Below are 13762 nucleotides of genomic sequence, written 5' to 3' on the forward strand. Positions count from 1 at the left end.
GAAACGTGGACCCCCCTAATGGAACATCTTCGCCGGTTAAAAACATTTAGGCTGGCCTACCTACGATCCATCCTGTGTTTAACCAGACTCGATTGTGTGAGGAGCTCACAAATCCTCGAAAGATCTGGGCAAGGTCCCATCGGTGAGCTCCTCCGGCGGGCAAGGCTGCGATGGCTGGGTCATGTAGCCCGCATGCCCAGCCACCGCATGCCAAAACAGCTTTTGTTCGGCCGGATCGAGGGGGCTAAGCGGGCGCGGCACGGGCTAGAGAAGAGATGGAGTGATGTGGTACAGAAGGACGTGGAGCTGAGTGGACTTGCCGATGACTGGTACCAGTGGTGTCAAGATCGACCTCTGTGGAGGAGGCTCGTGAAGGATGCTACTGGGCAGTTGGAGGTAGTCGCCCTTCAACAACAACGGAGGGCGGAGGAGCGACGCTCACAACAACGAGCGGAGCGCCGGGTGGCTAAAGCACCTCCTGCCAGCGGGCGTTCGACACTTCACGTGGTCTCAGGGTGCACATAGCCTGGCACAAGCGTTGTGGTGATGTCACCACCACTCAGTGGCGAATGGCGGTTGTTGTGTATGTGTGTATGTGTGTGTGTATGTGTGTGTGTGTATGTGTGTATGTGTGTGTATGTGTGTATGTGTGGAATGTGGAGCATCTCGGCCGTGATGAGCACATCGGGGAAGCATAACAACTATTTGGCAGAGAGAGTGATGGCTGCACGAGCCGCATTGCACGCACGCACACACACACATACACACACACATACACACACATACACACATACACACACATACATACACACACATAAACACATACACATACATACACACATACACACACACATACACACACACATACAACAAAAACCGCCATTCGCCACTAAGTGGCGGTGACGTCACCACGACGCTTGTGCCAGGCTATGTGCACCCTGAGGCCACGTGAAGTGTCGAACGCCCGCCGGCAGGAGGTCACGGGGCAGACCCAGGTGCCACGGGTCGACTGACTGAGATGACTGGCTGATGCACCACCTGTGCCCCCTACTGTGCCAACCTGCTGTGCTTTAGCCACCCGGCGCTCCGCTCGTTGTTCTGAGCGTCGCTCCTCCGCCCTCCGTTGTTGTTGGAGGGCGACTACCTCCAACTGCCCAGTAGCGTCCTTCACGAGCCTCCTCCACAGAGGCCGATCTTGACACCGCTGGTACCAGTCATCGGCAAGTCCACTCAGCTCCACGTCCTCCTGTACCACATCACTCCATCTCTTCTCTAGCCCGTGCTGCGCCCGCTTAGCCCCCTCAATCCGGCCGAACAAAAGCTGTTTCGGCATGCGGTGGCCGGGCATGCGGTGGCCGGGCATGCGGTGGCCGGGCATGCGGTGGCCGGGCATGCGGTGGCCGGGCATGCGGTGGCTGGGCATGCGGTGGCCGGGCATGCGGTGGCCGGGCATGCGGTGGCCGGGCATGCAGTTGCCGGGCATGCGGTGGCCGGGCATGCGGTGGCCGGGCATGCGGGCTCCATGACCCAGCCAGCGCAGCCTCCCCGACAGGCCGCGCTTGCCGCACGCCGCACTCAGGTGCTCGGCTCTGAGGCCGAGTCCGCCTAGGGGAGGCCCGGGACCCGTCGAGGCTAAGTGCGGGAACGCACCGTCACACGGGTGTCGGTGCCGGCCACCCACCCACCCACCCGCACGCACGCACGCACGTGTGCCACGGCAGCCTTCGTAGGCACTGCCGCTGCTGCTCGCTGCTGACAGCGCTTGCCCCTACCCGCGGACTGAGCGCACTTGCCCCTCCACGCCGCTGAAGGCTACCCGGGGGGCCCTTTGCCTTTGTCTCGGCGTGGTGCGCAGGCGAGCAGCTGGCGGTGTTCCGTAGCGAGCAGGGCCAGGTGAGCGTTCTGGATGCCTACTGCCCGCACCTGGGCGCCAACCTGGCCGTGGGAGGCCAGGTGAGAGGCGACTGCCTCGAGTGCCCCTTCCACGGCTGGAGGTTCCGCGGCGAGGACGGCCGCTGCGTGCACATTCCCTACTCGAAAAGAGGTGCGGCGCTCTCGCGGTCGTGAACGTCGTCGTCGTCACCATCGTCAACATCGTCAGCATCGTCACCATCGTCAACATCGTCAACATCGTCAACATCGTCACCATCGTCACCATCGTCAACATCGTCAACATCGTCAACATCGTCACCATCGTCAACATCGTCACCATCGTCACCATCGTCACCATCGTCAACATCACCATCGTCACCATCGTCACCATCGTCAACATCGTCACCATCGTCAACATCGTCACCATCGTCAACATCTTCAGCATCGTCAACATCGTCACCATCGTCCTCAACATCACCATCGTCCTCAACATCACCATCTTCAACATTACCATCGTCAACATCATCACCATCGTCAACATCATCACCATCGTCAACATCATCACCATCGTCAACATCATTACCATCGAAACCATCTTCAACATTACCATCGTCAACATCATCAGCATCGTCAACATCATCACCATCGTCAACATTACCATCGTCAACATTACCATCGTCAACATTACCATCGTCAACATCATCACCATCTTCAACATCATTACCATCGTCAACATTACCATCGTCAACATTACCATCGTCAACATCATCACCATCTTCAACATCATTACCATCGTCAACATCACCATCGTCAACATTACCATTGTCAACATCATCACCATCTTCAACATCATCACCATCGTCAACATCATCACCATCGTCAACATCATCACCATCGTCAACATCAACATCGTCAGCATCATTACCATCGTCAATATCATCACCATCGTCAACATCACCATCGCCAACATCAACATTTTCAACATCAACATCGTCAACATTACCATCGTCAACATCAACATCGTCAATATCTTCAGCATCACCATCTTCAACATCGTCCATATCGCCACTATCGTCCTTGCCACCATCATCATTACCATCATCTTTACCATCGTCATCAACGCCATCACAATAACTGCGATGGTGGTGTGAGTGAGTGATCACGACAATGATCATTATGACAACCATGATGTTGACAATGACACTTCTACTGCTGCTACTGCTACTACCGCTACTTCTACTGCTGCTACTGCTGCTACTACCGCTACTTCTACTGCTACTACTGCTGCTGCTACTACTACTACTGCTGCTACTACTGCTGCCACTACTATTGCTACTACTACTGCTTCTGCTATTACTATTGCTACTGCTGCCACTACTGCTGCCGCTGCTGCTGCTACTACTACTGCTGCTACTACTACTGCTGCTACTACTACTGCTGCTACTACTGCTACTACTGCTGCTGCTGCTACTGCTGCCGCTACTGCTACTACTGCTACTGCTGCTACTACTGCTACTACTACTACTGCTGCTACTGCTACTACTGCTGCTACTACTGCTACTACTACTACTGCTGCTACTGCTGCTGCTACTACTGCTGCTACTTCTACTGCTACTACTACTGCTGCTACTACTGCTGCTACTACTGCTGCTACTTCTACTGCTACTACTACTGCTGCTACTTCTACTGCTGCTACTACTGCTGCTACTGCTGCTGCACCCGTGTGCAGTGCCGGAGTTTGCGCGCGTGCGCAGCTGGGCGAGCTGTGAGCGCAACGGCTGCGTCTACGCGTGGTTCCATTGTGACGGCGTGGAGCCATCGTGGGAGGTGCCCCAGGTGGAGGAGATTGCCAGCGGCGAGTGGCGGTACAGAGGACGCACGGAGCACACCATCAACGCGCACATACAGGTGGGGAGACAGTCACACACACAGTCACACAGTCACACACACAGGCACACACACAGTCACACACACAGTCACACAGTCACACAGTCACACACACAGTCACACACCATCAACGCGCACATACAGGTGGGGAGACAGTCACGCACACAGTCACACAGTCACACACAGTCACACAGTCACACACACAGTCACACACACAGTCACACAGTCACACACAGTCACACACAGTCACACACACAGTCACACACACTCACACACAGTCACACACACAGTCACACACTCACTCACGCACAGTCACACACTCACTCACGCACAGTCACACACACAGTCACACACACAGTCACACACCATCAACGCGCACATACAGGTGGGGAGACGCAGTCACACACACAGTCACACAGTCACACACAAAGTCACACACACAGTCACACACACTCACACACAGTCAACAACAACAACAACAACCGCCATTCGCCACTAAGTGGCGGTGACGTCACCACGACGCTTGTGCCAGGCTATGTGCACCCTGAGGCCACGTGAAGTGTCGAACGCCCGCTGGCAGGAGGTCACGGGGCAGACCCAGGTGCCACGGGTCGACTGACTGAGATGACTGGCTGATGCACCACCTGTGCCCCCTACTGTGCCAACCTGCTGTGCTTTAGCCACCCGGCGCTCCGCTCGCTGTTGTGAGCGTCGCTCCTCCGCCCTCCGTTGTTGTTGGAGGGCGACTGCCTCCAACTGCCCAGTAGCATCCTTCACGAGCCTCCTCCACAGAGGCCGATCTTGACACCGCTGGTACCAGTCATCGGCAAGTCCACTCAGCTCCACGTCCTCCTGTACCACATCACTCCATCTCTTCTCTAGCCCGTGCCGCGCCCGCTTAGCCCCCTCAATCCGGCCAAACAAAAGCTGTTTCGGCATGCGGTGGCTGGGCATGCGGGCTACATGACCCAGCCATCGCAGCCTTGCCTGCCGGAGGAGCTCACCGATGGGACCCTGCCCAGATCTTTCAAGGATTTGTGAGCTCCTCACACAATCCAGTCTGGTTAAACCCAGGATGGATCGTAGGCAGGCCAGCCTAAATGTTTCTAACCGGCGAAGATGTTCCATTAGGGGGGTCCACGTTTCGCAAGCATAGAGAAGGGAGGGAATGACCGTGGCCGAGAAGACCTGAAGCTTAGTGCGGAGCGACAGACCAGGTAGCTTCCACACAGCGTTACGCAACCGATGAAAAGATATTGCCGCTCGACTGATTCGGAGTGAGACCTCTGCTGTTAAACTGGAGCCAGTCATAAGCACACTGCCCAGGTATGGGAAACTCTCCACTCTCTCCACAACTGCCCCATCACCGATTGGGAGTTGTGGTGGTGGAGTGTCCGATGGTACAAAATACCCAGGCAGGTGCTTAGTTTTGGTGGGGCTGATGGTAAGGCCCCACCTCTTAGTGGCATGCTCCAGTCTCAGCAGCAGCGTCTCCAACTCCTCCTCTGACTGAGCAGCTATTACCAAGTCATCAGCATACATAACGTGGTTGAGCAATAGGGAGCCATCCCTTGACCGCACCCGGGCATCGATTAGCCTCCCATTATATCTGTACCATATGGAGATTCCCCCGGTACAGCTATTGAAGGCTTCACGAACTACGTGGTCAAAATAGATGTTAAATAATGTGGGAGCCAAAGGACATCCCTGTCGCACCCCAAGGTGTACAGGGAATGGCTCTGACTCCCGGCCACGTAGTTTTACCCGGGCCCGCTCACCATCATGAAGGTCCTTAATGATCGTGAGCAGAGGGTCAGGTACTCCAAAAGCACGAAGAACGACCCAGAGCCCAGGCCTACTGATGGTATCATAGGCCTTGACCAGGTCAATAAAGCAGAGATGTAGGTCTTGTTGGAATTCCCTACACCTCTGCTGTAGCAGACGGACAGAAAATATGGCATCTGTGCAGGACCGCCCTTTCCTGAAACCGCATTGGGGCTCCGCAAGCCTCTCCTCAGCGTGCCTGGCAAGGCGATGCTGAATAATCCTTGCCAGGACCTTTCCCGGCACACTGAGGAGTGAGATGCCCCTGTAGTTGTTACAGTCTGTGCGGTCCCCCTTCTTAAAAAGGGGGACCACCAGGGCATCCTTCCAATCCTGCGGAACCCGTCCAGTGGTCCAGACTGTTGTTATGATGTCATATAGGGCAGTCTGTGCACAAACGCCACCCTCCCTCAGCATTTCGCTTGGGAGATCATCTCTGCCCGCTGCCTTTCCTGGTCTCAGACTCCGGATCGCCTTCAATACTTCCTCAGCAGATGGCACCTCAGCCAGCCACTCACAGGGGGTGACTTCATCCAATATTTGAGGCACCGCAGCCTCAGCAGGGTCATCCTCACTTTGTGCCGCGATGTTTTCCTGGCTGAGGGATTTTCCCTCCCCCAGGACCTCACAGAAATGCTCAGCAAATCTGCGAACCTGTTCCTGGGGGTCAGAAATTGGATCACCGTTTTTTCCCCTAATGATGGTAATAGGTGTGGCACTGCAGGTTACTTTTTTGATGGAGTTAAATAGAGATTTGTGATCACGGGTCACTGAGGCAGACTCCATCTCCTCAGCAATCCGCGACCACCACCCATCCTTGCAGCGCCTCACGGCTCTCCGAACCTCCGAGCGAAGGCTGCGGTAAGCCTCCTCATTCTCTGACGTGGGATTCTGTAGCCGATGACAGTGGGCCTGTCGCTTTTTCTCAACCATCCTGAACAACTCCTCTGTCATCCAGGGTGTCTGGGGAGGTCTGGACCGCGTACCCAAAGCAGCCATTGCAGCTGCATGAGTCACAGTCCTAAACCTCGCCCATTTACCCTCGACATCAGGAGGAGTCGGGGACGATGCCAATCCCAGCCGCAAGCGATGATGAAATTCTCGCTTGCAACTTTCATCAGATAACTGAGACCAGGCCACTTTAGGTTGGAATGGGGTCCTGGGTGTACACCCACCACCGGAGTGGAAGAATGGCAGGCGCATCTTACAGATGACTAGTCGATGGTCAGAGGGCAGATCAGCTCCACGGTAGGTCCTGGTGTCAAGGACATGGGCTCGCATTCGCTGGTCCGTCACTATGTAGTCCAGCAGATGTTCTTGCTTGGACCCGGCATGCATCCATGATGTTGTGTGGATGCGCCGATGCCGGAACAGCGTGTTGGTAATTACAAGCCCATGGGCTGCACAAAAATCTAGCAGCCTCCTACCGTTGTTATTGAGCTGATCTGGCCCATGCCCTCCAATCACTCCAGACCAGGTGCCAGTATCATGACCAACTCGGGCATTGAAGTCACCCAACATGATGACTCTATCCCGAGGGGCCACTTTAGCCAGCACCTGTGACAGGAGGTCATAGAAGGCATCTGACTCATCGGCTTTGCCTGCATCCCTCCACGGATGTTCATCTTCGGTGGGGGCATAAGTAACCACGACCACCATTCCTCGCCTCCGGTTGATGGGAAGGCGAGCCCAAAGTAGCCTGGGGCTTACAGCTTCCCACACCTCACCGCCACGCTCCCACGCCCCCTTCATTCTTTTGTTCAAAAGAAGACCCACACCCTGTTGTTTGGCAGTCTGCTGCCCCGAGTAGAGGACTGTCCACCCCTCATGGTGGCAGGAGCCAGAGCCGGTCCACCGGACCTCCTGAATGCCGCATAGATCCAGGCGGTACCGGTCCAGCTCCCGACAGAGGAGTGGCAGCCTCTCCTCTGCAGTGAGCGTTCGAACATTCCACGTGGCCAACCGTAGTGGCTTTTCGTTGTTTCTGGAGTAGCCCCGAGGGTAGGTATTCAATCTCCTGGCTCCGCCAATTGGGGTTTGGCCAGGAGACGTCATAGACGCCTGGCCCCCCGGGGCCTCCGGCACAAGCTTAGTTGTTACATATTTCATTCGTAGTTTCGTGGTAATTAATTGAAGGTGGAGGGGTTACCAGCCCCTCGCACCCGTCCAGAGCCCCCGTTTAGCCCCTGTGGTGGACACATATGCCATGAGGGGAGGAGCCAATCAAAATTGGATCTCCCCCCACAGCGCTGTCCACGACAGAGTTGCCCGTCCGGCACCGCGAGGAGGTAGGGGGTTGTTTTGCACACTCACACACAGTCACACACACAGTCACACACACAGTCACACACAGTCACACACCATCAACGCGCACATACAGGTGGGGAGACAGTCACACACACAGTCACACACACAGTCACACACACAGTCACACACACAGTCACACACACTCACACACAGTCACACACACAGTCACACACACAGTCACACACAGTCACACACACAGTCACACACACTCACACACAGTCACACACACAGTCACACACTCACTCACGCACAGTCAGACACCATCAACGCGCACATACAGGTGGGGAGACAGTCTCACACACACAGTCACACACACTCACACACACAGTCACACACAGTCACACACAGTCACACACACACTCACACACACAGACAGTCACACACACACACTCACACACACAGTCACACACACAGTCACACACCATCAACGCGCACATACAGGTGGGGAGACAGTCACACAGGCACACACACAGTCACGCACAGTCACACACACAGTCACACACAGTCACACACACAGTCACACACACAGTCACACACAGTCACACACAGTCACACACTCACACACTCACACACACAGTCACACACTCACTCACGCACAGTCACACACCATCAACGCGCACATACAGGTGGGGAGACAGTCACACACACAGTCACACACAGTCACACACACAGTCACACACCATCAACGCGCACATACAGGTGGGGAGACAGTCACACACACAGTCACACACACAGTCACACACACTCACATACACAGTCACATACAGTCACACACACTCACATACACAGTCACACACCATCAATGCGCACATACAGGTGGGGAGACGCAGTCACACACACAGTCACGCACAGTCACACACAGTCACAAACACAGTCACACACAGTCACACACAGTCACACACACACAGGCACACACACAGTCACACACACTCACACACACTCACACACACAGTCACACACACAGTCACACACACAGTCACACACAGTCACACACAGTCACACACACAGTCACACACACAGTCACACACACTCACATACACAGTCACACACAGTCACACACACAGACACACACACAGTCACACACACTCACACACACACTCACACACACAGTCACACAGACAGTCACACACCATCAACGCGCACATACAGGTGGGGAGACAGTCACACAGTCACACACAGTCACACACACAGTCACACACACAGTCACACACACAGTCACACACACAGTCACACACACAGTCACACAGTCACACACACAGTCACATACACAGTCACACGCACAGTCACACACACTCACACACATAGTCACACACACAGTCACACACACACAGACACACACACAGTCACACGCAGTCACACAGTCACACACACTCACACACAGAGTCACACACCATCAACGCGCACATACAGGTGGGGAGACAGTCACACACAGTCACACACACAGTCACACACACAGTCACACAGTCACACGCACAGTCACACGCACAGTCACACACACTCACACACACAGTCGCACACACAGTCACACACACAGACACACACACAGTCACACACACAGTCACACACACACTCACACCCACAGTCACACACACAGTCACACACCATCAACGCGCACATACAGGTGGGGAGACGCAGTCACAGTCACACACAGTCACACACAGTCACACGCACAGTCACACACACAGTCGCACAAACTCACACACACAGTCACACACACTCACACACACTCACACACACTCACACACACAGTCACACACTCACTCACGCACAGTCACACACCATCAACGCGCACATACAGGTGGGGAGACAGTCACACACACAGTCACACTCACAGTCACACACACAGTCACACACACTGTCACACACAGTCACACACACAGTCACGCACAGTCACATACACTCACACACACAGTCACACACACAGTCACACACACTGTCACACACACACTCACACACACACAGTCACACAGTCACACAGTCACACACACAGTCACACACACAGTCACTCACACAGTCACACACACAGTCACTCACACAGTCACACACAGCCACACACAGTCACACACCATCAACGCGCAGATACAGGTGGGGAGACGCAGTCACACACACAGTCACACACACAGTCACACACACTCACACACACAGTCACACACAGTCACACACCATCAACGCGCACATACAGGTGGGGAGACAGTCACACACAAAGTCACACACACAGTCACACAGTCACACACACAGTCACACACAGTCACACACACAGTCACACACAGTCACACAGTCACACACTCACTCACTCACACAGTCACACACACAGTCACACAGTCAACAACAACCGCCATTCGCCACTAAGTGGCGGTGACGTCACCACGACGCTTGTGCCAGGCTATGTGCACCGTGAGGCCACGTGAAGTGTCGAACGCCCGCTGGCAGGAGGTCACTGGGCAGACCCAGGTGCCACGGGTCGACTGACTGAGATGACTGGCTGATGCACCACCTGTGCCCCCTACTGTGCCAACCTGCTGTGCTTTAGCCACCCGGCGCTCCGCTCGTTGTTGTGAGCGTCGCTCCTCCGCCCTCCGTTGTTGTTGGAGGGCGACTGCCTCCAACTGCCCAGTAGCATCCTTCACGAGCCTCCTCCACAGAGGCCGATCTTGACACCGCTGGTACCAGTCATCGGCAAGTCCACTCAGCTCCACGTCCTCCTGTACCACATCACTCCATCTCTTCTCTAGCCCGTGCCGCGCCCGCTTAGCCCCCTCAATCCGGCCAAACAAAAGCTGTTTCGGCATGCGGTGGCTGGGCATGCGGGCTACATGACCCAGCCATCGCAGCCTTGCCTGCCGGAGGAGCTCACCGATGGGACCCTGCCCAGATCTTTCAAGGATTTGTGAGCTCCTCACACAATCCAGTCTGGTTAAACCCAGGATGGATCGTAGGCAGGCCAGCCTAAATGTTTCTAACCGGCGAAGATGTTCCATTAGGGGGGTCCACGTTTCGCAAGCGTAGAGAAGGGAGGGAATGACCATGGCCGAGAAGACCTGAAGCTTAGTGCAGAGCGACAGACCAGGTAGCTTCCACACAGCGTTACGCAACCGATGAAAAGATATTGCCGCTCGACTGATTCGGAGTGAGACCTCTGCTGTTAAACTGGAGCCGGTCATAAGCACACTGCCCAGGTATGGGAAACTCTCCACTCGCTCCACAACTGCCCCATCACCGATTGGGAGTTGTGGGGGTGGAGTGTCTGATGGTACAAAATACCCAGGCAGGTGCTTAGTTTCGGTGGGGCTGATGGTAAGGCCCCACCTCTTAGTGGCACGCTCCAGTCTCAGCAGCAGCGTCTCCAACTCCTCCTCTGAATGAGCAGCTATTACGAAATCATCAGCATACATAACGTGGTTGAGCAATAGGGAGCCATCCCTTGACCGCACCCGGGCATCGATCAGCCTCCCATTATATCTGTACCATATGGAGATTCCCCCGATACAGCTATTGAAGGCTTCACGAACTACGTGGTCAAAATAGATGTTAAATAATGTGGGAGCCAGAGGACATCCCTGTTACACCCCAAGGTGTACAGGGAATGGCTCTGACTCCCGGCCACGTAGTTTTACCCGGGCCCGCTCACCATCATGAAGGTCCTTAATGATCGTGAGCAGAGGGTCAGGTACTCCAAAAGCAAGAAGAACAACCCAGAGCCCAGGCCTACTGATGGTATCATAGGCCTTGACCAGGTCAATAAAGCAGAGATGTAGGTCTTGTTGGAATTTCCTACACCTCTGCTGTAGCAGACGGACAGAAAATATGGCATCTGTGCAAGACTGCCCTTTCCTAAAACCGCATTGGGGCTCCGCAAGCATCTCCTCAGCGTGCCTGGCAAGGCGATGTTGAATAATCCTTGCCAGGACCTTTCCCGGCACACTGAGGAGTGAGAAGCCCCTGTAGTTGTTACAGTCTGTGCGGTCCCCCTTCTTAAAAAGGGGGACCACCAGGGCATCCTTCCAATACTGCGGAACCCGTTCAGTGGTCCAGACTGTTGTTATGATGTCATATAGGGCAGTCTGTGCACAAACGCCACCCTCCCTCAGCATTTCGCTTGGGAGATCATCTCTGCCCGCTGCCTTTCCTGGTCTCAGACTCCGGATCGCCTTCAGTACTTCCTCAAGAGATGGAACCTCAGCCAGCCACTCACAGGGGGTGACTTCTTCCAATATTTGAGGCACCGCAGCCTCAGCAGGGTCATCCTCACTTTGTGCCACGATGTTTTCCTGGCTGAGGGATTTTCCCTCCCCCAGGACCTCACAGAAATGCTCAGCAAATCTGCAAACCTGTTCCTGGGGGTCGGCGATTGGATCACCGTTTTTTCCCCAAATGATGGTAATAGGTGTGGCGCTGCAGGTTACTTTTTTGATGGAGTTAAATAGAGATTTGTGATGATGGGCCACTGAGGCAGACTCCATCTCCTCAGCAACCCGCGACCACCACCCATCCTTGCAGCGCCTCACGGCTCTCCGAACCTCCGAGCGAAGGCTGCGGTAAGCCTTCTCATTCTCTGACGTGGGATTCTGTAGCCGATGACAGTGGGCCTGTCGCTTTTTCTCAACCATCCTGAACACCTCCTCTATCAGCCAGGGTCTCTGGGGAGGTCCGGACCGCGTACCCAAAGCAGCCATTGCAGCTGCATGAGTTACAGTCCTAAACCTCGCCCATTTACCCTCGACATCAGGAGGAGTCGGGGACGATGCCAATTCCAGCCGCAAGCGATGATGAAATTCTCGCTTGCAACTTTCATCAGATAACTGAGACCAGGCCACTTTAGGTTGGAATGGGGTCCTGGGTGTACACCCACCACCGGAGTGCAAGAAGGCGCATCTTACTAATGACTAGTCGATGGTCAGAGGGCAGATCAGCTCCACGGTAGGTCCTGGTGTTAAGGACATGGGCTCGCATCCGCTGGTCCGTCACTATGTAGTCCAGCAGATGTTCTTGCTTGGACCCGGCATGCATCCATGATGTTGTGTGGATGCACCGATGCCGGAACAGCGTGTTGGTAATTACAAGCCCATGGGCTGCACAGCCTCATACCGTTGTTATTGAGCTGATCTGGCCCATGCCCTCCAATTACTCCAGACCAGGTGCCAGCATCATGACCAACTCGGGCATTGAAGTCACCCAACATAATGACTCTATCCCGATGGGCCACTTTAGCCAGCACCTGTGACAGCAGGTCATAGAAGGCATCTGACTCATCAGCTTTGCCTGCATCCCTCCTCGGATGTTCATCTTCGGTGGGGGCATAAGTAACCACGACCACCATTCCTCGCCTCCAGTTGATGGGAAGGCGAGCCCAAAGTAGCCTGGGGCTTACAGCTTCCCACACCTCACCGCCACGCTCCCACGCCCCCTTCATTATTTTGTTCAAAAGAAGAGCCACACCCTGTTGTTTGGCAGTCTGCTGCCCCGAGTAGAGAATTGTCCACCCCTCAAAGTGGCAGGAGCCAGAACCGGTCCACCGGACCTCCTGAATGCCACATAGATCCAGGTGGTACCGGCCCAGCTCCCGACAGAGGAGTGGCAGCCTCTCCTCCGCAGTGAGCGTTCGAACATTCCACGTGGCCACACGAAGTGGTTTTTCGTTGTTTCTGGAGGAGCCCCGAGGGTATATATTCAATCTCCTGGCTCCGCCAATTGGGGTTTGGCCAGGAGACGTCATAGACGCCTGGTCCCCTGGGGCCTCCGGCACCAGCTTATTGGTTATATACTTAATTCGCGGTTTAGTGGTAATTAATTGAAGGTGGAGGGGTTACCAGCCCCTCGCACCCGTCCAGAGCCCCCGTTTATTCCCTGTGGTGGACACATATGCCATGAGGGG

At 54.9% G+C, this 13762-nt stretch overlaps 1 protein-coding gene across 4 annotated transcripts in view; it reads left to right on the top strand.

The window, feature by feature from the left end:
- The window catches only part of LOC116957437 (cholesterol 7-desaturase nvd-like), a 53786-nt gene that overhangs the window by 25131 nt on the left and 14893 nt on the right, over positions 1-13762 (top strand). For all 4 annotated transcript variants that reach the window (XM_076056153.1, XM_076056151.1, XM_076056152.1 and 1 more), the window contains 2 exons: positions 1856-2044; positions 3602-3780. In XM_076056153.1, the coding sequence (XP_075912268.1) occupies positions 1856-2044; positions 3602-3780 (368 nt within the window). The remainder of the gene's footprint in view (positions 1-1855; positions 2045-3601; positions 3781-13762) is intronic.

This window comes from Petromyzon marinus, chromosome 74 (genome assembly GCF_048934315.1).
Source record: "Petromyzon marinus isolate PM22_M1 ecotype Great Lakes invasive population chromosome 74, UKy_Petmar_22M1.pri1.0, whole genome shotgun sequence".
NCBI classification, from domain to species: Eukaryota; Metazoa; Chordata; class Hyperoartia; order Petromyzontiformes; family Petromyzontidae; genus Petromyzon; species Petromyzon marinus.